Raw genomic sequence first — 25,058 nt, forward strand, 5'->3', positions numbered from 1 at the left:
ATCCTCGTCTTGCTCCTAATCTTAGATGAGCAGTAGTCTCAAGAGAAGTCTTCCTTACATTTTAACAAGTGTCCGAGTAATTTTTTAAGTCTGGCCCATGAAACCGGAGCCCAAGACTCTTAAACCACCCTGATCCTGATGGTTGACCCTGTTCTTTAAAACATGACCCGATTGAAAGAGACACGTGACTGAGGTCAGTGCCTGCCGCTTTGGTGGACGTTCCCTTCTGCCCTGAAGAAACCTCGGGACTTGGGGCCAGGACCCACCTCCCAAATCCCGAGTGCGGGGAAGGCGGCCGGGCGCGCCCTATGCCCCAAACCCAGCAGAGGGCGCTTTTCGCCGCTCAGTGCTGCTCAGACCCTGGAGCCCCGGCGGCCGCTGGCTCCCCTCCAGGCTCGGTTCGCTGGCCCTGGGCGGCTGCGTCCGTCCGCCCGGATTCCCACTCCCGCAAGCTCCCTGGTCCCGCGTGGCGGGTGGGAGGGCGGCGGAGGGCAGCGGGACGCTCCGTGCCGGCCGCGTTGTGCCCATTGGCGCCCCATTCTCCGCACGGCAGGGACCCCCAGGCCGCCGGATTTCTGACTTAGAAATCACGCTTTGTCCCGCAAGTTTGGTATCTCGGACCACTTGACGTTTCGTAAAACCGCACCAACACCTAAAGAAAGTGGTCGCTTGCCGCGATCGTGGGGGAGGGCCACGCGGGCCGCGGAAGGCGGAAGAGGCTGCGGGCCGAGCACCCGCCGAAGCGGAGCCACCACCTCCCACCGCCGGCGCCCCAGGGGCCACTCCTCAGGCGAAGGCCGCGGTACCCGGAGCGCCCGGAAGGGGTTCGGGAGCGGCCTGCCCTTTCGGCTCCGGGCCAAGGGCCGCGCCTCCCTCCCAGCCCCAGCGGCGGCCGCGCTCTGACCGGGTGACCGCTGGGCGTCCGCGGAGGGCCCCGCCGGAGCTGCTGCCACCGCCCGCGCTCCCGCCCGCTCGGCCATGGGCGCCGCGGGTTCGTCGGCTCTGGGCCGCCTCGGCCTCCCTGCGCCGTCCCGGCCCGCCTGGCTCGGGGTGGCCGCGCTGGGACTGGCCGCCGTGGCGCTGGGGACGGTCGCCTGGCGCCGCGGGCGCTGCAGGCGGCGCCGGCGGCTGCAGCAGGTGGGCACCGTGGCGCAGCTCTGGATCTACCCGGTCAAGTCGTGCAAGGGGGTGCCGGTGAGCGCGGCGGAGTGCACGGCCTTGGGGCTGCGCTGCGGCCACCTTCGGGACAGGTAAGGCTGGGCCGGGGCTGCGCGGGGTGGGCTTCCGCCACGGGCGGGAGCGGGTGGTCTGCAGAGTCTGCCGGCAGGTCCTTCCTTCCCTTACAATGGGGCAAGGACAAAGAGCGAGGGGCACTACCTCCCGACAGCGGACCCCGGCAGCCCGGGACCCTGGGCCTCTGTGTCCCGACCTAGTTCACGGAGACAGCTGTCTCTCCGCCTCCCCCCTGCGCTTTTCCTTCTGCGCTCCTGCCCGGGACTGGTTTTGGCGCCCAGGTGGCTGCCAGTGTGCAAGCGGACTTCAGCTCCGTCTAGCGGAGGCGACGAGCGTCCAGGGATTGGTCCCGCCACATTAGTTTTATTCATTGTCTCTGGAGAACTTGGGGAGACTTGGGGCCGCGAAGCCCAGCCCTCCTGCAGCGCACCCAGGTGGGGCGCATAGTCCAGATGACAGCTGTTGCAGTTTAAGCTTTAGAAGTGCTGTTGCGCTGCCTTTTCCCGAATTCTCGCAAGGCCTCCTGCAGTGATGAAGAAACCGAGCTCCCGCGCCCCCCGAGCCGGGGAACCAGGACTCTCCTTCTCTTGAGCACGCGGGTGCTTTGTGAGGTCCTGTTAGTAAAGCCCTGTGTGGGTGCTCACGATCTGCGTGAAGCCTCGGGGTGCAGGGAAGGCTGCAGAGGCCCCGAACGAGCGGCTTTCTTCTCCTCTGGGCTGGGCGTCAGGCCAGCCGCGAGCCTCGTTGTGAGGCTGCGCTTCAAGCGCGGTCCTCCCAGCCCAGCCCTCCCAGCTCCTGCAGGGAGCGCAGAGCGGAGCGGGGCTGTAGCCTTCCCGCCTTGCGGCCCCCCTGACAGAGGCAACTCACAGCATCAGTGAAGGGTGAGCTCTGCGGCTTTGCTACAGGAAGGAAGCCAAGAGTCCTAGATATTTCATGGTTTGTACGGAGCTCCCCAACTCTGCAAGATGGTCGAATTTATTGAATTCGTTTTGTAGGCCCCAGAGGCAAAGGGCATTATTTTACTGTATGGACTGGGAATAGTTACTGAGCTCATATATTAATAAGTAACAATCAGAGCCTGCATTGTGGCCGACCCTATTTTTGTCCACCCACTACCACCAAGTATGATCGGGAGAGGTCAACAAAGGCTTACTGTACTCAGTGTGACAAGTGCCAGGGAGCGCCAGAAACCGCCTGCGGTGGGCAGGAATGACTTCGTCACTTGAACTGAAAATTTACGAATTTTCAAATAATTATGAACTTTCCAGGCAAGTAAATTGGGAGAGGAACATTCTAGAGAGAGAGACACCGAGGAAGCTGGGTAAAGACCCGGATTTGGAGGGAAAGTATGCTGGGGGAAAGGTGAGTGAGTTTTTAGAGGATTATCGGAAGGAATTGAAACCGGGCAGATATGTCTACACCACGTGGCCAAAAGGTGGAATCAACCCAAATACCCACCCGCAGATGAGTGGATAAACAACATCTCTGCACAATGGAATATTGTTTGGCCACAGAAAGGAATGGAGTTCTGATATACTCTACAACGTAGATAAATCTTTTTTTTTTTTTTAAAGATTTTATTTACTTATTTGACAGAGAAATCACAAGTAGGCAGAGAAGCAGGCAGAGAGGGGGAAGCAGGCTCCCCGCTGAGCAGAGAGCCAGAGGTGGGGCTTGATCCTAGGACCCTGAGATCATGACCTGAGCTGAAGGCAGAGGCTTAAGGCACTGAGTCACCCACGTGCCCCCAGCGTAGATAAATCTTGAAAACATTATGTTAAGTGAAATAAACCAAACACAAAAGGACAGATGCATGATCCTAATTATATGAAATAGCTGAAGTGGGCAAATTCCCAGAGACAGGAAGTGGATTCGAGTTTACTAGGGGCTCAGGGGGAGGGGGGAATGGGGAGTTATTGCTTAATGGGGTTAAAGTTTCTATTTGGGATGATGAAAAGTTTTTGAAATTGATGGTGATGGTTGCATAACATTGTGAAGGTGCTTAATGCCCCAGAATTGTGCACCTAAAATGGTTAAAAACACATTAAAAAAAATACCCATTTTCTGTCTTGGGTTGTTTCAACGTTTCAATGTTGTGGGTAATGCTGCTGTGAACATCAGTGTGCAAGGATCGGTGTGAGGCCCTGTTTTCAATCCTTTTGGACATACCCAAGAGCATGCCGGGCATTTTATGTTATATATACTTTACAATAAAAAAAAAAGGAAAAGGCTGGCCTGCGTGAGGGCACAGCGAGTTGTGAATGGCTGAGGGGGCAGCTGGGTTACATAGGGCCTTGCTTGCCTGGCCAAAGAGTTCGGGTTTTATCCTGAAAGCGGGAGCCATGAAGGGACTTTTCACGAGGGGGTGACACGATTAGATTGGTGGTTGGGAAAGATCAGATTGCAGGATGCCCGGCTGGCTCCGTGGGAGGAGCCTCAGGCCCTTGATCTTGGGGTTGTGAGTTCAGGCCCCCCCGTTGGGCATAGAGATTACTTCAAAATAGTAAAAAGAAAGGAAAGATCAGGCTGCCATCGTTACCTGGAAGAATTATGACATCAGAAGAATATTCATGTGCTGGTACGAAGGATTGGAACAGGGCAGAACTCCAGCTGGGTCCAGGATGAGGACCCGTAAATGGGCAGTTCAGGAAAGGGCTCCCACTCACCTTGTTTTCTCGTGTAGCTGAAGGATCTCAACCATGATGACCCACTAAAGTGATGCAAGGAAGCTCTTAACAACCTCCCCTATTTACTAGCAAGTTCTGTTTATGGATTCCGCAGGCACAAGCGGACTTTTGTAACTGTGATCGCTTGATCCAGCGTGAACTGAAATTATCAGCGTGTCCGTATGTTTAGCTCCCATACGTGCAGCTGAGGAGTGACCTGTACAAAGGACTCCCCACCGCCCACCCCAGAACAGTTTCTAATTGCTCTTCTTCTTTTATCTTTTTTCTGGCAGGTACCTCTAGATCAGGAGTTTTGTGCCAGAAAAAATTTTGTCCATGGTATCAATAAACCTTGGAGCAAACTGCAGAATTCACCTCCCTGAATACTGAAACATTAATTTTTTTAAGAAGGTAGGGGTGGATTTGCCAAGGTGTAAGTGGTGTCTTATGCGCCCCCCTGCCGGACTCCATGCTCTGAGAACAAGAGAGCAACCGTCCTGTTAGGCGCTGCTGGAGCCTGGGGCCTAGTGTGTGCCAGGCACGGTACCTCCTGGTGCCGTTAGCCTCTCTCTGGGAAATAGTTTGTTGTCATCTCTTTGGGGCATGTTTAATGAAACGGGTCAGAATTTTTGGCAGTTGAAATGAAAATATGATAACATCTTTGATTTCTGTGCCATCCTGGAGCTCAGAATGTTCTGAAGATCTTAGAGATATCGGATGCTTGACCGGTTCCTAAACCCTTTGAAATTAACCGACAGACTCAGTCGTGCTGTGCTGCTGAGTTGATGTTTAGGATGGACACACAGATACACACACACAGACACACAGAATCTCACACTAGGCTGACAGGGAGGAAATCCAAGAGGACAGAGTATGCCTGAAGCTCCCACGTGCAGATCTTGTGTTTTTTTTGTTTGTTTGTTTTTTTAAGATTTTATTTTATTTATTTGACAGAGAGAGAGATATCACAAGTAAGCGGAGAGGCAGACAGAGAGAGAGAGGAGGAAGCAGGCTCTCCATTGAGCAGAGAGCCCGATGTGGGGCTCGATCCCAGGACCCTGGGATCATGACCTGAGCCGAAGGCAGAGGCTTTAACCCACTGAGCCACCCAGGCGCCCCAGATCTTGTGTTTTGAACACGGCAGGTTTTGGCTGGTGATCAACGAGAAGGGGAACATGGTGACGGCCCGGCAGGAGCCTCGGCTGGTCCTGATTTCCCTGACTTGTGAGGGTGATGCCCTGACCCTCAGTGCAGCCTACACGCAGGACTTGCAGTTGCCTCTCAAGACACCGGCCACGAATGCGATGTACAAGTGCAGGTAAGGAAGGCGTAGAGAAAGTCACTCCACCAGAGGATGAAGGACAGGGATGGGGTGGGAGTGACAGCAGACGATGTCCGGAAGAGGTGAGATGAGACCTGCGTATCGCCGTCAGACTTGGCCTGTTATGCCTGGGGAGACTGGGAACCTTCCAAATCTGAGTTAGGAAGGGAGTGGCAAATGTTTTGGAGTTCCTAAATATTAATATATTTATTATATATATTAATATATTATCTGTAATATATTATATATTATATATCTGTAATATATTAATATATCTATAATATATGTTTCTTTACAGGATATGTAGTGAGTTCATTTACATACATCTTCAGTAGTGAACTATCAAAGGCTTTTAATTCTATAAGAAATGTGTATCTCGGGGCGCCTGGGGGATCAGTGGGTTAAGTGTCTGCCTTTAAGGCTCAGGTTGTGATCCCGGGTCCTAGGATGGAGTCCCACATCGGGCTTCCTGCTCAGCGGGGAGTCTGCTTCTCCCTCTGCCTGCTGCTCCCCCTGCTTGTGTGCTTTCTCTCTCGTTCTTTCTCTCTCTGACGAATAAATAAATAGAATCTTAAAAAAAAAAAAAAAAAAGAAGCGTGCCTCTCATGCACTAATACTGGATTTAATAGGCGTAAGATAGACTATCAGCATAACTTGAATCAGCTTTTCTAAAGCACATTCTGGAATTCTGGGGAACAACAGGCATTAGGATATTAAATTTAGAAAGGTTTTAGTAGGGACACCTGGGTGGCTCAGTGGGTTAAAGCCTCTGCCTTCGGCTCAGTGGGTTAAAGCCGCTGCCTTCATATCAGGTCATGATCTCAGGGTCCTGGGATCGAGTCCCACATCGGGCTCTCTGCTCAGCAGGGAGCCTGCCTCCCTCTCTCTGCCTACTGTGATCTCTGTCTGTCAAATAAATAAATAAGATCTTTAAAAAAAAAAAAAAGGAAGATTTTAGTAGATTCTGGCAGGTAATCATGCGGGCAGGTCCTAAACCCCTGGTTCCTTCAATTCTGCAGGTGGTGCTTATTGTGCCTGTGGCTGTCCCAGGCTGAGCCCCCTCCCCACGGAGTGGTGCCTGTCTCCTAAATCCTGGGAACAGCCCCCTCCTCCTTTTTTCCTTCTCTGCTTGGGGCTTCTTATTCTCTGCAAATGGTCTTCAGCTCTGTACCTGTTCATTAGCCGTGGGTTTCTCTTCTCAGATGGACACATGTTATTTCTTCATAGAAATTAGATTATTGCCTTGTATATATTTGCTGTTCTGAACATGATTTAAAATTCTAATCCCAGATTAAAAGTTTTTTTTTTTTTTTTTTTTAATATTTTGTTTATTTGACAGAGAGAAATCACAACTAGGCAGAGAGGCAGGAGGAAGCAGGCTCCCTGTGGGGCAGAGAGCCTGATGCGGGGCTCGATCCCAGGACCCTGAGAACACCACCTGAGCCGAAGGCAGAGGCCCCAACCCACCGAGCCACCCAGGCGCCCCTAAAGGTTTTTTTTTTTTTTAATGTTGAGTTCATTTACTTATAGTACAGTTAATTAGTTAATTTGATGTCATGAGGATGAAAGTGCTTTTCCCTTCCCTGCTGAACAGGAATCCGTGATTTGTAGGACTTGATGAAAGGAACTAATTTGGTGAAGAGGTGAATTTAGATTTTCTTCCTTTTTCTCTAATGAATGGTGCCATAGACAGCTGAGAAACATGTTCCTATTTTAAATGAGACTGATGAAGAACGAAGTTGCTGTATTTCTACTAATTTTACCCTAAAATATAGGCTGGGCATAATTTCCTGTTCTGTGGACAGACCCCTAAAGGAAGGATCCTTTATTTTTTTATTTCAAAATTAAGATGTGTAAAATTTTACTGTTTTGGAGCAGCGTGGGTTCAGCATGAGATACTTTTTTCTTTATTCTTTTTGCTGCTTCTGCTGCTTGAAATGGATTTTTATTTTGTTTTGTGGTGATTTTGCCTCTACTTTCTGTCATCTTACAGAAAGGACAATTTTTTTTAAAGGTTTTATTTATTTATTTGACAGACAGAAATCACAAGTAGGCAGAGAGGCAGGCAGAGAGAGGGGGGGGTAGTCAGGCTTCCCACTGAGCAGACAGCCCGATGCGGGGCTCGATCCCAGGATCCTGGGATCATGACCTAAGCTGAAGGCAGAGGCTTAACCCACTGAGCCATCCAGGCGCCCCCAGAAAGGACAATCTTAAAGGCATTTATTTAAAAAGGAAACCTGGGAAGTTCCTGGGTGGCTCACTCAGTTAAGTGTCCGACTCTTAATATCAGCTCAGGTCTTGATCTCAGGGTTGTGAGTTCAAGCCCCACATTCTGCTCTGGGCATGGAGCCTACTTAAAAAAAAAAAAAAATAAGGAAACGTTATATGGGTACCTAAACAATTTGCCAGGTAGAGAAGGTAATTGAAATCATAAATATGCTATAAATGGAATGTTACCCAATTCTAGCTAGAAATATTGCCTACAGAGAGGTCTCTGGACCTGAGGTCTTTCTTTCTTTTTTTTTTTTTTTTTTTAAGATTTTATTTATTCATTTGACAGAGATCACAAGTAGGCAGAGATGCAGGCAGAGAGAGAGAGGAGGAGGCAGGCTCCCCGCTGAGCAGAGAGCCCGATGCGGGGCTCGATCCCAGGACCCCGGGACCATGACCCGAGCCGAAGGCAGAGGCTTTAACCCACTGAGCCACCCAGGCGCCCCCTGAGGTCTTTCTTTTTAAAAAGAGATGAATATCATGTGTTGCTAGAAGTTAAAGCCGTGCTATCATGAAACTGAACAGAAATCACATTCTCTCTGTGCAATTCACCCTTCTTTCCTGTTGTACCCAAGTCCCAGTCTTACCTTGAATACCCACAGTAGTATTGATCCTATAGCTCCCACGCAGTCCCGCATCCTGGATGTCTGGGGCTGGGACAGGGGTGGGGGAGGGGTAGACTTCAATGGTATGCTGATTGCTAGCAGTCAAATCAAATTGGATTATTATTGTTGTCTATAATGTTTTAGATTTTATAGGACATTTCGCATACATGGCTGCCTCTAGTTTCATTATCTTCAAACTGGTAACGTTTAGCTGGGCCTGTTAGTAGAGATTTTTGGTTGCTCTCCAGCTGGGGGAGCCAGCTTTTGCTTTAATGACAAGTTTACTTTATACTGACACTTTCGTTTTCTTCCGGAGAACACCATATCTTTTCAAACCTATGACCTTATTTTATTTTCCCGTGCATGCCTTACAAATAGGGAGGCACAGGTATGCATCACTCTGTTATGAAACTGGGGAAAGCAAAGCTTGAAACGGACTTCACTGAGCCTCACACAGGGGTTTGGAGGCAGGGCCAGGCTAAAATCATGTTTCCTGGTAAGTAAGGCGTCACAGTGACATCCCGGCTTTTCGGATGTGTGTAGGACACGCTAGGTATCCAGATTTTCAAACCCATGGCCGTTCTCTGCTCCTGTCCCCCCGTCCCCCCTGCAGAGTGCACGGCCTGGAGATCGAGGGTAGGGACTGTGGGGAGGCTGCGGCCCAGTGGATTACGGGCTTCTTGAAGACGCAGCCCTACCGCCTGGTGCACTTCGAGCCTCACCTGCGACCGAGAAATTCTCACCAAATATTGGACGCGTTCCGGCCCACCGACCAGGTCAGAGGAGCATCCCTTGGCTTTGGCCCTTGTTGTGTTCTGTGGAAGGCAGCTTCCTCGGGGGTGCAGAGCCCATCAGGAGGGGCAGCCTGTCTGCTGAGCTCTGCTCTGTTGGTTTGCCAGGCAGGCCCCCCCCCCCACCCCCCGCCACAAGCTTGGCCCGAGCCGTGGCTGGAGATTATAAACGACAGGCAAAACAAAGCCCTTCCTTTGGAAGCTTCATCTGTGTTTCTTGATTTGGGGGACTCTTGCATTTTTCCAATGGCCATCTCCCTTCCTATCTATGGAAGCATCCCAGTGCCAGCAGGGTTTCAAAACTGTTCCATATCCGGATCTTTTCCACTCTGTTTCTGTAGTTGTATGTGGAGTCCAGCCTTTTTACCGTGTGATTGCAACGGTCCGATCACTGTTGGGCAAATGCGTATGAGGGTGTGGAGATCCACAGGCTTAAAGTGACCAGGTTGGCCCTTTCAGGAATAAGGCTGCGAGGATTCATCAAAAGGAGGGTTGGTAGCCCGATGCTACGGTAGCACAATTATTATGGCTGTTAAAAAAATTATATAAATAGAAAATGGACTTGATGTTGATTTGCAGGTTGCATAAAAAATAGGTATCCAGGGAATCAATTAATTTTTTTTTTCAACCGTGTTGAGGTCATCAAACTCATCAACATTGGGGAAGTTGAGGCTTGGAAAGGTGGAGTGACTTCCTTAAAGGCACTTGGCCCGTGGCAACTCTTGATCCCGAGGCCACGTTCTCTTCATTCCATCCTGTAATTCCTGTTATCTGTAAGGCTGCTTAAGAGTTCTGAACCACTGTGACTTTTCTACAGAAAGAACTGAAGAAATACGTAGAAATATCATGTGCGTGCACACGCAGATGTGCGTGTGCACACGGGGTGGGGGAGCTGGGGAGGAGAGGGTTCCAGGAACTAGGCACATGGGACACATGTGACCTCTGTGTGCCACATTCTAACCATTTCTATTTCCTTACCAGATTGCGTACTCCGATGCCAGCCCATTCTTGATCCTGTCTGAGGCATCGTTGGCAGATCTCAACTCCAGGCTGGAGAAGAAAGTTAAAGTGATGAACTTCAGGCCCAATATCGTAATTTCAGGCTGTGGTGTCTATGCCGAGGTAACAGGATACCTTCCTTGTCCCTCTCCTTGGATTTAACTTTTTTTTTTTAGGGTATAGGAGTCTCTAACGTTGCATTTGATTATTGAAGAATTCATTAATTATTGGTTGTATGCTAGACAATTCAGAGTTTTGATTTCTGGAGCATCTGATCAGGACAGACTTCCGCAGGGAGGGCGGAAATACAAATGTACAAATGACATGCTGGTGTCAGGGGGCTGTTCTGGGTCTGAGACCTCTAATGACAGTTCCCGGTAGGTAGAGTAGTTTTCCTACAGCTTTATGTGGTGTAAAATACATGACGTGTGTGGGCCATGGATCAGAAGCAGGTGTGTTCATGTCTTGTCGAAGCTGGCTTTCCTGTCAGTCGATGGCCCCAGGAGAAGACCCGCATTTACAGTATGGCTGCTGCGGGGGTGGGGGGGTGGGAGCAGAGCCCCCAGGCTGGATGGCGCTGCCCTAAAATTCTTCCAGTGTCACCGTTGACCTGCGCTCGCATGTCTATGCTGTGGCTTAGCGTGGAGGGTTCCCACCACGTGACATGATTCTGGTGGCAGACTTACCTTTGTCGTTGTCTTTGGACATTTCGTTGGGTTCTCTCCCTCGTCAGCCATGAAGGCAGAGGTTGGTGGCCTGGGGGTTTGGGGAGTGACGACCACCCATCTGTGGGTACTCGACAGGCACTAGTTCTCAGATGGGAATTCTAGAGTTCGGATGGTGCATGTTTCTAGATGGAAAGCGGAGGGGACGGGAAGGGGGCAGAACCGAATCCACGTGACTGAGTTCTAATCCCTTCTACTCAAGGGAACGGATTCTGGCTTTCTGTCATGTTGTGAGGAGGCAGCTACGTGTGCTGCTCAAAGAAGCAGTCTAGGAATTTGAGGCTCACACGCAAACCCGAGGCTTTGAGGTGGGCCATCAGCTTCCTCGCTGGCCTCTGTAGGACCCTATGCGCTCCCTCTAAGGCTCCTTTAACTGCATGGAGAATGAGGTGATCCTTTCTGCCCAGGATTACCTTGCAGGTTTATTAAAGGACCAATTTGGGGGTGCCTGGATGGCTCAATGATGCCTTCAGCTCACGTCATGATCTCAGGATCCTGGGATCGAGTCCCGCATCGGGCTCTGTGCTCAGTGGGGAGCCTGCTTCCTCCTCTCTCTGTCTGCCTCTCTGCCTACTTGTGATCTTTCTCTCTGTGTCAAATAAATAAATAAAACCTTAAAAAAAAAAAAGGACTAATTTGACTAGGGTAACTTATGAAAAGTATAAATGCTGTGTCAGGCATTGGAGGGCCCCCCAGACCCCGTCCTTATGTAAAGCGCTCCGAGCACATCAAGTCTTCCAAAGATGGCAGGTCAGCTCCTAGTGTGAGGCCGGACACGCGCTCTCCCCCCGGGAGCCGGGACTGGGCTGTCTCTCCGTGGTCCGCTGTGACGAGGGAGCTCGTCGGCCCTTGCTCACGTCCAGCACAGTTCAGCCGGGCTCAGCAAGAGGGAAAAATCAGTGTGGGCTGCCTTTGACCATCTCATTGATACTCATCTCGCCCCAGCTGTGGCCAGTAAAGCAGTTTCTCTGGAGGGTTTTCCTTCTCGGGGAAGAGAAGGGAGCAGGGAGGGTTTCCATTTAATGCTCACACTGTGCTTTGCAGCCCAGGGAGTTGAAGTCATCATTCTCGTTTTATTAGGGGGCGTGGGGAGGAGAGGCCCGGGGAGGTGAGCTGGCTCACCCCAGGCTACCCCATGGCAAGAAGTGGAGGAGCTGGGTCTTGAACCCAGACTGAACCCAGGGGCCAAAGGAACTCTGAGCATTGCAGGGGGTATGCATGAGGTTGGGGCACCAGATGTGAATCCACCTGCTTCACTAAGTGGCGGTGTGACCCTGGACAGGTCCTTGTACCGCTGAGGCCTCTGCTTCCTGCACGTGTTAAATGCTGATGATTTCAGCTGGCCCGTCCCCTGAGGGCTGCTGTCAGAATCAAGGTCAGAAATCTGCGGAAAAGCTCATAGGCACAGAGAGTGTCACAGAGAGGTGGGGGAGGGTTTCTGTCCAGCAGTCAGAGCGAAGGGGCCTGGCTCAGGCGTTCCCCGAGCTATGACCGACTTAAGCTTCTTTCCCCCCTGCGATCCCTGAGCCCTGGGTCTTGTTGATGATGTTTTCTACCCCAGAGTTCCGAGATGGTCAGTTGTCGATGAAACTGAGTGCGGAGGAGATGGCCCAGAGTAGGACCTCTGGTTTGGATTCGTTTGAACTGAATCTTGTTCTGGAAGCCTTCATTTCCTTCCAACTCTGAGCGCTCCCTCACAGGGAACATTTCGCAGTTTAAGTCAGATGTTAACATGACACTGGCTGAGCTCATTTTGTCCTAGTGTGTCCGTCATCACACTGTGAGCTGGCACCCCCGTGTCCGGTGCACTGTATATAGACACGTGGAAAAACAGGGTTGAAGAAACACGCTGCTTCTTCCAAGGAGATCACAGTCCCAGGTGAACAGATTGTGAGCAGGCCAGGAGGATGGTGAGTGCAGGGTGGTAGGTGACCCTGGGGTGTGACTGACCCAGACTGGATGGGACATGCTGGCCCCCAACGGTCTGCTCAGGCTCCAACCATCCCAAGGCTCAGGCCTTAGACCCATTTACATCTCTGGCTTTCTTTATGGGGGACTTTTTTTTTTTTTAACCTTATTTATCAGTGACTCAGCCCTCAGCCATTTCTGGTGTACCTGAAAGGGGCTCAGGAAATACTTCTTTGATGGGTAATAAATGAACCCACATTTCTCTTTTTGGATCTTTTATGTTTTTTAATAACCACAGTGCCCCCTGGTGGACAGACACACACAGAACAGGCTGGGGTTGCTCCAGTTCGGGTGCGGTTTTTTTGGACCCTTGTGACACCAACAGTTCAAAGCCCCACTTTATGATTAAAAACTGTAATACATAGGGGGCCCCTGGGTGGCTCAGTGGGTTAAAGCCTCTACCTTTGGCTCGGGTCATGATCCCCGGGGCCCGGGGTCCTGGGATCAAGCCCCGCATCGGGCTCTCTGCTCAGCAGGGGGCCTGCTTCCTCCTCTCTCTCTGCCTGCCTCTCTGCCTACTTGTGATCTCTGTCAAATAAATAAATAAAATCTTAAAAAAAATAAAAACTGGGGACGCCTGGGTGGCTCAGTTGGTTAAGCAGCTGCCTTCGGCTCAGGTCATGATCCCAGTGTCCTGGGATCGAGTCCCACATCGGGCTCCTTGCTCATCAGGGAGCCTGCTTCTCCCTCTGCCTCTGCCTGCCATTCTGTCTGCCTGTGCTCGCTCTCTCTCCCTCTCTCTCTCTCTGACAAATAAATAAATAAAATCTTAAAAAAAATAAAAACTGTAATACATAATAGCAAGAATGATACACACTCTTAGAGTTAAAATTCTGAGTCTGCAAGTCTCTTTCTGGCTTGTGACCAATAAAGGCCTGAGCAGGTTGGTTTTAGTTTAGGAATTTTTGTCTTCAGGCAGCCTGCGACTCTCTGCCAGGGTAAGAAGTTCAGGGCTATGATCAGATGTCCTTTGTCTCCTCAGTGTCTTCCTTCTAATCGTTCCCTGAGTCTCCTGACCCTTCTTTTGTGCCTTCCAAAATCTCTGTTCTGGAAGGTTCTATTCAAATCCTATCTTTTCCATAAAACCTCTGCCAGGGGAGATGCAAGGTAAACCTACCAGTGCCCTCAGGGTCTAAATCCCCAGAGGAGGAGGACAAGAACAGGTTAGGGCGATCCCCCTCCAAGCCCTTTCTCTCTGTCTCCCATGCCCTCTGGGGGCCCCAAGCCTTCCATTCCCACCTCCTCGAGCCCAGTGGCATCTGTCGGGGGTGGGAGACGTTTCCATCACAGTGTGACCAGTGGGAGCAGAGAGAGCCTTTCACGTCAGGAGGATGAACAGACATGTCACAGGCTGAGAGGGGACAGGAGGGTGTGTGGCTTCTCAGGGTTGACATAAACGTCTGCCATCTTGGGTGTACGTGACTCCATTGGGCGGCATGTCATGTGAAGTCCCTACATGGTCAGGGCGAGGTCTCAGAAGGGCTCAAAGGAATTTTGTGCTTTGTCCCCTAGGATTCGTGGGATGAGCTGCTTATTGGTGAGGTGATAATGAAAAGGATAATGGCTTGTTCCAGGTAAAGCTCCTCCAGCCCTGGCCAGGAGAGGGAGGGGCGGGCCAAGGTTAGTCCTCTCTGCCCCTTGTATGATGTTATGTGTGCGTGTGTGTGTCCAGGTGCATTTTAACGACGGTGGACCCAGACACCGGCGTCATGAGCAGGAAGGAGCCGCTGGAGACCCTGAAAAGGTAGGAGTAGGCAGCATGATCTCTCTAGAAGCTGTGAAAATCCCACCAACATGCAGTCTTCAAGCTGCAGGGGGTCCCAGTGACTGGGTAACTTGGGCAGTATTCCTGGGGGCTGTGGTTCCTAGAGGGCCTGCTGGCACAGATCATTTTATTTCTCATTTCGAGTTCACAATTCAAGCGAACCCATTAAGAAATGCATTGTTTATATTTTGGCAAATTATATTATGAAGTGAGTATTAGATGATACTAAAAACCTGTTGGGTGTGATAATGGCATTGTGATGGAAGAATTTCCCCCATATATTTTGGGGAGGGGTGTTGAAATAAGTAGGGAAGTGTCTGGGATGTGCTGTATATTATTCTAACAACAACAACAAACAAAGGTCACGTGGAAAAATATGTCAAACCTTGATTAATAGAATCTGGGCGATAATTACAGGAGGATTCATTGCAGCATTTCTACTTTTATGTTTACTCTAAAATACTCATAATAAAAAATAAAAGAAATTTTAAGTGAAAGATACAATTACAGAGAACAAGTTTAGATTGCATAGAAAGATAGTTAAAGTAATGTGGATTTTTATTTTATTTTATTTATTTATTTTTTAAAGGGTTTTAATTATTTATTTGTCAGAGAGAAAGGAGAGGGCACAGGCAGGCAGAGTGGCAGGCAGAGGCAGAGTGAGAAGCAGGCTCCCTGCTGAGCAAGGACTCGATCCAGGATGCTGGGATCATGACCTGAGCTGAAGGCAGCTGCTTAACTGACTGAGCCTCCCAGGCGTCCCAGTAACTTGGATTTTTAAAAGCTGATTACAAAATAGCATATATAGTATTTTTTTAATTTGATTTTGCTTTTTAGTTTTTTTTTTTATTAAAGATTTACTTATTTATTTGAGAGAGAGCGAGCGAGCAGAGGACAGGGCAAAAGGAGAGGGAGAGAGAATCTCAAGCAGGCTCCACGCCTAGCACGGGGCTGGACTTAGGTCTCGATCCCATGACCCTGAGATCATGACCTGAGCCTAAACCAAGAGTCAGATGCTCAACTGACTGAGCCCCCAGGCACCCCCTGATTTTATTTTTTAAAATATACGAATGCACATGAGTGATATAGGTCTGACAGTTTATAAACCAAAATGTTAATGGAGATGCTCTTGTGGTAATGGAATGATGGGCAAATCTGTATATTCTTATACGTAGTCTTTAGACTTTCTGCAGTCAACTGTGTTACTTTTGCTAAAATGTCAGTTCAGGACCTGAGCGCTGCAGTGGTGGTATCTACCCACTGTGGGGCTGGAGGGGTGCTGTCAGGTCTCATCTCTGCAGCTCCCGAGCCCCTCCGCTTTGACCCTGACCTGTGTCCCCGGAAGCTCTAAGAGAGGGGGAGGGGAAGGCATAGAGCGCGGTGGCGGCTGCTTCAGGCAAAGCCCCAGAAGACTTGGGACAGGAACGCAGTTGGTGCCATCTGGCTCCAAAACCGTCGTGGGAGAGCACAGTGAGGGGTTTGTGTGACCAGACTCACTGCCCTGGAATGTGAGTCCTGCTGCCTGCCCCCGCCCCAGCACTCACCCCCACGCCCCCCACCCTCTCTCACAAACCTCGTAGCCTTCTTTGGCCCAATACCAATCTTTTTCTGCCAATCTTGCTGTTCCAAAAGCTACTATCTGGCCATTCCTGGGCCGGCTGAAGCCCTGGCGTAGATGGCTGTTGTCCCAGCCAGCAAATCACCCCAGGCATGAGGCTCTGGGCCTGCCCCTAGAAGCCAGCACCCATAGTCTGGGAAGACAGGTGTCCTTCATGAGGGCCAGGCCACAAGGTAGAGAAGCTGGTCAGGAGTAAAGTCAGACAAGCTGGGTGAGCTTAAGGAGAGGCATTCTTGAACTGAAAAGCAAATGGCTGCTTTCCATTTGGGTCCCTACCACTCAGCGTGGATTTGCCAGAACATTCCAAGAGACAGTGCAGACCAGCCCAAGGCAAATCTCATCATTTTCAGGGGTGCTGTCTATTTCTCAATCCTCAAAACAATGTGAATTCACTTTCTTGTTTTCACTTAATTTTATTACTTCATATTAAGAACTTATTATGATAAAACATTTGAGTTTTGTACATTTCACTCCATGAACATCTCCCCCATCAAAAAAAAAGTATGGAAAATTTTAACTCTAGGGGGATGATGTACCAGCTGAACTGTTTAGAGATGAAGTCCACGGATGTCTGTGAGTTATTTGGAAATGCCAAAAAATTATAATGCATTGATGGATGGATACAAATGTGATCAAGGAAGTGTTGTAAAGTGTTATGGGTAGTGGGGTGCGTGGGTGGCTCAGTCAGTTAAGCGACTGCCTTCAGCTCAGACCATGTTCCCAGGGTGCTGGGACTGAGCCCCACATCAGGCTCCTGGCTCAGCAGGAAGCCTGCTTCTCCCCCTGCTTGTGCTCTCTCTCTCTCTCTCTCTCTCTCTGTGTCACATAAATAAAGAAATAAATAATCTTTCAAAAAAAAGTATTATGGGTAGAGTCTAGGGGGTTGGTAAATGGGTGTTTGCTATAAAATTCTTCTAACTTGTTCGCGTGTCTGGGAATTGTAACACTCCTATGTGTGTTGAAACATTAGTCAGGGGAGCAGGGTTTTGAGAAGCGGCGATGACAGACGAGCTATTCCTCAAACGCTCTCACTCACCGTTGGAACAAAGCAGAATGTGGTCTTCCTACCTCCTTCCTACCTCCTGTTGCCACAGAGGAGCTGCAGGGAGAAGGGCAGGTTGGGGGGAGCCCCGTCCTGGGAGTCAGGAACCCCGAGCTCACCAGCCGCATCCCCTCTCGCAGGCCAGGGTGTTCTTCCCTCCGACATAAGCTGGGTTGGACAGATCTAGATGATTCTGTGTGCAAACCCGCTGAGTGGTTTTGGGACCTGACCTGTTTCTCCCCACAAAATGCTACTCGGTTACCCTGGACTTAGTGTCTCTGCAGGAACCCGCCCTTGAAAGCACTCGGGTGTTCAGATCCATCCCCTGAATCTTTTGTGCTCACGTCCATCGGGAAGCTGTGTTTCTAGAACAAGGATCATGGACCCAAACACAGAGCAAAGGCAAGCAGGTGGGGGTCACTGGAAGCCAACACAGCACCCCGATAACCCGCAGGCTTTCCGCCGTCCAGCAGTCACGCCTTACTGGCTCCTAATAGCCCAGGAGACAGGGCGGCCAGGCTAGGAGTCTCCTCCGATCTCTTATGGAGGTGGAAATGGCCATAGATGTAGTGATTTATGCTCTCCCCAGGACGGGTAGCCTTAAATCCGGAAGAGAAAGGCTGGGTCTCGCGGCGTAAATCATGGGAAGCGAAGCAAACAGTGTGCAGAACACCTCTCCTCTCTCAGGCAAGGGGCTTCTGGGCCACACTGCTTTCCATTTTCCTGTGTCCTCAGGTGCCACGGGGCTGTGCTGCTTCGAGAACGCAAGAGAGACCTCTGCCGGCCTTATCCACTGAAGCCTCTTGCAGGCAAAGTGCGGGAAGGCAGAGCAATGAGAGAAAAAGTGATAACGTCTGCGATTGCTGAACGTCTGCAGGCGGGAGGCTCCAGGGAGCCTTTGTCTGTAAGGTCCTCGCAGTGGGCAGCACCGGGGAGGCCTGCTGGCTCCTGGGAAAATAGGAAGATGGAATGATTCTTTCTTTCCTTCCTTTCCCCCTCCCTCCCTTCCTCCCTCCCTCCTTCTTTTCTTTCTTCCTTCCCTCCTTCCTTTTTGTCTTTCAAGATTTTGTTTGTTTATTTTATTTTAGAGAGGGGGAGAGAGAAGGACGGGGAGAGAGAATACCAAGCAGACCCCACTCTGAGTGCAGAGCCCGACACGGAACTCAATCCCATGACCCTGAGATCGTGACCTGAGCTGAAACCAAGAGTTGTATGCTCAACCGACTGAGCCACCCAGGCGCCCCCAGTCTTTTCCTTAATAAGGGAGAGTGATTTCCACACTGTTCACTAGGGCTTAGGAGTGGTGGGAGCCTGTCACTGCTGCTTCCCCAACTTCTGGTTCCTAATAGAAAGAGGAGAGCACATTTGCTTTGTAGATGCAAAAATTTTGTTGGACACATGAACACTTTGACATGAAGGACATTGGCCCCTTGTGTTAGGCTGTGTTGAGCTAAAGACAGAAAGCTGTAGTGGTACTCCTGGGGGAGGAGACAGACACCCCCAGCCCCGTCTGGCTCTGTCACCAGCTGCTTGGGTGACCTCAGCAAGCCGCTTAACTTCTTGATGCTTCAGTTTCCTTAATGGTAAACACTGGGCTAATAATACCTCTCCTGCCTGATCAGAATAAGGCAATAAATACGATTTTTAAAAATAGGTGATAAAATATTGTATACAATGCCCACGTAGGCTCTGGTTGTTGATAATCTTGGTCTATGAACTTGATACCATCTGGGAGAGGGAGAAGCCGGAAGCCACTTCTCTCTGTTTTCTGAAATTAGACCCAACCCAGATCTGCTCAGCCTCTAGGGCTTCTCTCCCCTGAGCTGCCTTCACAGGACTGTTTCATTCTTAACCTGGCCATCAGGTTAGTGGGTTTGTGAGGCCTCAGAAGTCGCCTGTGCCCCCAGGTGGGGACCCAGCGGTGACCAGAGAGAGACCCTGCTTGTCGTCATGGCCTCGGGCTTTGACCAGTAACCAAGCAGACCAGGCAGAGTAGATGACGAGCAGCCCTCCTGGTGGGCAGGACTTTACAGGTGGTGTTTCCGCTCCCACCGCACCCTTCCAGGCTGGAGACCCCTGCTTAAGTGCTGCGAAGTGGCTGGGACCTCCTGCTCATTAGAGTAGTTGTATGTTTCCTATTCATTGAAAAGGAAAATGCATTAAGAAAGTAGATTTTAAATGAGTTCGTAATTTATTAATTATCTTTGAACAAAATCGTAGATGATCCTGGGAAGATAGTACTGTTTGCAGTCTGTCGAACAAAGAGCTTGGTGTGCACGGGCATTCGCAGAGCCCTCGCAGTACCCGCTTATCCCCACGAGGGGTCACCGATGATCTCGTTAATGGGGCCTTCCGAGAGCCTGCAGAGGGGGCGAGGGCTGGGGAGGCTTGTAGGGGAAGGCGGGCCTCGCAGACAGCTGGCTCCCCGCAGCCACAGAGCTTACCAGAGTTTCTCTTCCTAGGCCGAGAAATGGCCTGCCACCTGCGAACCAGGTGACCAAGTCTGCGCTCCTACAAACCAACTTGTTCGCCCCACTTTGCACTGATTAAGGGGCTGGGCTGGAAGGGGCCCTCCCCTCTCAGTCACCTGCTGGGGGAGTCTCTGTGAGCGGTTGATGGGAACAGGCAGGTGGAACCCACGAGTGGCCTGCCCCCGTGTACAAGAACTAATAGTAACCTGCTCGGTTCTTCTCAGGTCTGTGCGTGTCCCCAGGTGGTACGGAGATGGCCAGGGATAAATCACATCCCTGATCAGAATAAGGCATATAAATATGCCAGAAGCCGGTGACTGTGGGTGCAGTGGCCAGACCCCGCCTGACCACTGAGATCTGTGCTCTGGGGCATGCTGGTTCCTCCTCTGAGACTCAGCTGTGAAATGGAGAGAAATCACATTCTCACCTAGGCTTGTTGTAAGGATTAGGAGATTGCTGTGTGAGTCCTTCAGAACGTTCAGGGCCCCCTCCGACCCCCTCCCCCGATAATCGGGGTTGGGGAATCAGGCTACAGGACTCCGATCCTCTCTGACAGACACAGACCCTAAAATGTCGCTGGCGTTGTGTGCTGATGGGAGAGGCAGGTGAGGGAGGCACCTGGGCTCCTGGGATCCAAGGTCATTGCAGGGACCTGACCCCTGAGCTTGGGGCAGCGGGCAGGGGGGAGTAGCGGGGAGTACTCAGGCAAGGCAGGGCAGCCTGGAGCAGCAGCTCCTGGCCCTCACCCACCTGCCCATTGCTCATTTGTTTGTTCAGCTGACCTTGTAGCAGAGGCCACAGTGGGCCAGGCTCTGTAGCAGGCTCAGGGAGGCCACAGGGACTAGGGACCGGGACCTGGCAGGGCACCTGCATCCTGGCGAGGAGCCAAGGGTCCCGGAAGAAGCCTCTGGATTTGATCAGCTCCGGTTTCTGATGCGAAGAACAAAATAAGGACCCGGATGCCACACAAGCTTTCTTTTCTTTTCTTTCTTTTTTCTTTTAAAGCATTGTAGAATGAAATGAAGACTTTCTATAAAAGTATTTGAAATAGAAAGATGATATTATGTTGGAGCTTGCTTCCTTGAGATACTGAAGGAAAACTTTCTCCTGGATGGGGGTGGGGGGCTGGGGGGTGGGGCGGGGGGATGAATGTCGCCATGTTGTTTCCACTCACTGTATCTGGGGCTGCTGGTGTTTTCTGCTGGACTAAGATGTTTGTGCTAATTCTGCTAGAGGCTTTTAGTCACTCACGCATTCATCCATTGACGAATGGTTGTGGGTCACTGGGGACGTGTGGGGCCCAGCGCTGGGTGTGAGCAGTGCTACAGAGTTTGTCACAGCTGCTGCTCTCCAGGGACCCTCTGTCTTGCAGACAGATAGACGTGTGCCCTGACTACAGGACAGGGCATGGGAGTGTTCCGGGGCTAGGCAGGGACACCCTGAGGATGGGAAAATTACTCCTGGCTGGGGGCTCCCAGGCTTCCTTTCTACGAAATGGGGCATTTGAGTTGGACCTGGAGGGCGAGGTGGAATTTGAACACACGGGGAAATGAAAGAGGGGCATCTCACGGGAGCCAGCCAAGTACAAAGCAAGATAAAGGACTTTGAGGGATCCAGTGGAGAGCGGCACAGGTGCAGGTAAGGGGCAGAGGGTGACAGGTTTGAAAAAGCTGCTGGGGCCAGGTTGCGAGCCTTGCACGCCCTTCTGAAGGGCTGGAATGTTATTCTGTAGGCGCTGGGGAGCCATCGAAAGTGTCCGAGCTTAGGCATGATTAAGACCAGAGCAAAACTAAGAACATCATATAGTGTAGCACCAACAGTGAACTGGGAGCCGGGGAGCGGAGAATGAGGAGAAGAGGTTGGTTCAGAAGTTGTCACAGCGGTCCGAGCGTGCTGGAAGCAAGGTGGTGGCTGTGGGAGAAACCGTGAGCAGATCCAGTGATGCGGGGCGGGACTTGGTAACTGTGGACAAGTGGTGGAGAGTGAGGGGGAGGGGGTACTGCAGGCCTCCAGGGCTCCAAGCCTGGGGCACTGGTGGGGATGCTGGTCCTAGTGAGGAGGGATGTCTAGGAAGAAGAAAGGTGGTAACATGTGTCTAAACCTCTCAAGTACCTTATCGCTTAATGCTGCAAACGGGAACATTCCATGGAGGAAAGATGTGGGCGTCTGGCCATGGGGGGCTCTTCTGTAGTTTGTGCCCGCGGGCAGGCTGCTCCTGCACAACCCCAGGAGGTGCTCCTCTGTTAGACTTTGGTGGGAATGGTGCCCCCTGGTGGCCCTGTAGGGGGTGGACACTTACCTTAGCCGGGAAGGAATCGTGGCTGTTTGAGCTCTTGCTCCTGTCTGTTCTGCTGTGACTCATGGCGATCTTTCTCCTACTGCAGCTATCGTCTGTGTGACCCTTCTGAGCAGAAGCTGTATGGAAAATCACCTCTCTTCGGGCAGTATTTTGTTCTGGAAAGCACAGGGACCATCAAAGTGGGAGACCCTGTGTACCTGTTGGGCCAGGAGTAGGAATCGTGTTCTGGAATGTCAGATACCTTTGAAAAAATGTCCTCAAAAATTGCCAACACCGGAGGCCTAGTTCTGGAACTGACGCCTCAGCATTTTCTTTAGGTCTGTGACTTCCAAGCATTTTGTCTTTTGGACTTCCTGGTGCCTCAGTGCCCCCCACCCAGTGCCTTTGTGTAAAGCAAAGAAACACAGTCATGATAACTTAAGAGGACTTCAGTAAGTAGCTTAAATGACGAGAAAATTCTGAAAACCCCTTTTGTAACGGTGACTGTGGGATCTGTGCTCCTCCTTTTCCATTTATCTATCCAGAGGGCTAACCTCCATCATCTCATTACCGGTCCGTAGAGAAAGAGAAGAGAAGAGCAAGAGGAAGAGTGGGCAGGTGAGGGGAATGTTCTGGAAAAATGCGATGGACACAGACTAGCTCCCCAGATAAGGCTGGAGGGTCACATCGCTTTTCTCCTCAAGCCCTAGACTAGTTTTTGGGAAGGCAGAAAGAGCCTGACCTTTGGGAAACAATTGAGATATTAATTTTCCGTGGGTCATCTTGGACCTTGCTCCTCAGACAATGTCTGCACAGCTTTGATGGGTCCTTCATAGCATGGGGTGTCTCTGGGCTGGAGAACAACAGGCATGTTAGGGTAGGAAGTCAGCTCAGAGCAGCATTACTGTCAGACTCTGATACGGAACATGTGAAAAGCAAGACAAAAACTTCCTCGCCTTGCAACAAAATATCAAATACATCTCATTAGTAATCCCAAAGTTTTCCCAACATAGGAGAGTAGACAGTAGCACTAGAGGGGGAAAGACCCCTAGTTTGATGTTGTTCGAGAGGCTGTTTAATGTTGCCCAGGGAAATGATGGTGTCACCTATTAGCAGAAGAGCCAAAAGAAGGGGCCAGGAGAGGATGCCACCTAGTGGTGGTGAATGGTAGCTCAGCCCATGCTGTGGAAAACATTGAAAAAATACCCGTGGATGGGTTTTAATTTTACATCTCTGAACTTTTTTTTTTTTTTTAAAGGAAGTGGGGGTACCCTCCAGGTGCTCTCTCCTTCTCAGCTGTAAATATTTGATTTCTTAAAAGCTCTCAGGAGGATGGCTGTGCTGTCACAAAGCCCTCTGGGATCCTTGCTTGTCCCATCAACTCATGACTGGTACGCCACCTTAGCTCATGACCAGCTACACGTCCTCAAATTCAAGGTGAGAAAGTTCTGGAGGCCACGGATGAGAAGAAATGTGATTTTGTGATTTGAAATAAACCACTGAAAACCTTTCAAAGGAGAAAAAGAAAGGATGTTCTAGTTCATTAAAAAAACAACATCTAGGGCGCCTGGGTGGCTCAGTGGGTTAAGCCTCTGCCTTTGGCTTAGGTCATGATCTCAGGGTCCTGGGATCGAGTCCCGTATCGGGCTCTCTGCTCGGCAGGGAGCCTGCTTCCCCCTCTCTGTCTGCCTGCCTCTCTGCCTACTTGTGATCTCTCTCTGTGTATCAAATAAATAAATAAAATCTTAAAAAAAAAAACAACCAAAAAAAAAATCTAATCTTTCTACTGATCCAATGATTTAACTCTAAGTTGGTGAACCATTTCTTTCACTGGCATTTTGTCCTTAGGAGCTGACCAAATCATGAAAAAATGTCCCCAAACTGTAAGTAAATGGAAGCTACTTTGACTAGTTTTGGATCTTACTAACTTCTTGGCACATAAATCAGACTCTGAAGCTGACTGATGTGAATGGGCAAAGCCAACAATTCTGCCACCTGACCAGACCTGGGTCTCTTACAAACGGACCTGCTCACACGCGGCTTCCCCAGGCGAACACTCATCTTTGACGGGCTGTCAAGGGAACATGCTTTTTACCAAAAGCTGTGCATTTTCCACGTCGGTTTTGTAAAAGAGGTTAGTAATCATTGGAATCTAGCCTAGTTCTGAGGTAACATTAGAAGCAAACAGGTGCATGTGTCTATGTTTTCTGGTTGGTGAATTCTTGCAGTTTGTGTTTTGCACACTTGGCGTGATGTGGAGAATGAAAACAATCCATCAGGTCATCTGGCCCATCACCTTCCCCGATAAATCCACTTTATGCTGAAACTACAGAGAGAGGCAAAAATCAGAGTTCAGCAAGTCACATTCCCAAGGGGACCTTGGGACCCCGTGGCAGAACGCACACAGGATTTAGGAAACCAGGTGAGTATGAACTCAGGGCAACCAAGAGAGAGACAGCAGTGAGAAGCTCAGGGTTGGTTTGGTGGCAGTTCCTGGAGATTTATCATTGGCGGCAAGCTGAATGCCTTCAACCTGAATTCCTAACCCTTTGTAAATAGTAATGTCCGATTCCCCAGTGACCCGTTCTGTGTCACAGGCCATGCTTCTCGCAGACTCTGTCCTTGTCTGCAGTACAGAGCGTGTCTCAAATTGGGAGGCGGGGGTACCGGGATACCATCATTTGTCAGGAGTCCCCTTCTGCCTCTCAGAGTGTGAGGAAGATTCCCATTTGGAGAGAGAAGTTCCAATGACCCCCAGAATCTCCGGGTAGTTGCCAAGCTTTCTGTCAGGGAGATTTAAAAGCCATTTACTTGTGTTTATTTTATATTTAATGAGTTGGTTCATGCCAAAGGCTGGGCTGATGTCTCGTTTATTTTGGATTCTGAACATTAGCACACAGTTTCCACTTGAAATAGCGGACCGGGAATATAGACGATCACAGACCCTCAGAAAGATCTTAACAGCTATGGGTGATGGACATTCGAGGTCAGGCCGAAATGTCCACTCTTGGTGGGGGTCGTGTTTCATTCTGGGTGGCGACTTTGTGCTGTGGTCACAGTAGAGGGTTACTAGCCCAGAGCTGGAGATCCTGAAACAAAGAGGTAGGGAAGGCTCCACTGGGCAGACGGCTCGAAGGCTAACTTTCATGGCTGTTCGAGAGAAAAAGTCGGAGCTTCACAACCAGGAGACAGAGCAGCGACTTATCCACACAAGGGCAGAAAAGAATCAGGTTCGGCCTGATAGAAACCAGGCAGTTGTCTGACAATGAGAGATCCTCCTCCTGTCTTTCTGCCCTTGGAGGTGT

At 50.3% G+C, this 25,058-nt stretch overlaps 1 protein-coding gene across 1 annotated transcript; it reads left to right on the forward strand.

Annotated features, from left to right (window-relative positions):
• Positions 1-978: 978 nt before the first annotated feature.
• Positions 979-22,050, forward strand: LOC111151141 (mitochondrial amidoxime reducing component 1). Its single transcript, XM_022508930.1, has 7 exons — positions 979-1,250; positions 5,044-5,217; positions 8,710-8,872; positions 9,869-10,009; positions 14,092-14,153; positions 14,252-14,323; positions 21,860-22,050. Exons 1-7 carry the CDS (start codon positions 979-981, stop codon positions 21,987-21,989), a joined length of 1,014 nt encoding a protein of 337 aa, XP_022364638.1. The 3' UTR covers positions 21,990-22,050.
• Positions 22,051-25,058: the final 3,008 nt, after the last annotated feature.

Source organism: Enhydra lutris, unplaced genomic scaffold (assembly GCF_002288905.1).
Source record: "Enhydra lutris kenyoni isolate GAN:26980312 unplaced genomic scaffold, ASM228890v2 scaffoldscaffold25, whole genome shotgun sequence".
Taxonomy (NCBI): Eukaryota; Metazoa; Chordata; class Mammalia; order Carnivora; family Mustelidae; genus Enhydra; species Enhydra lutris.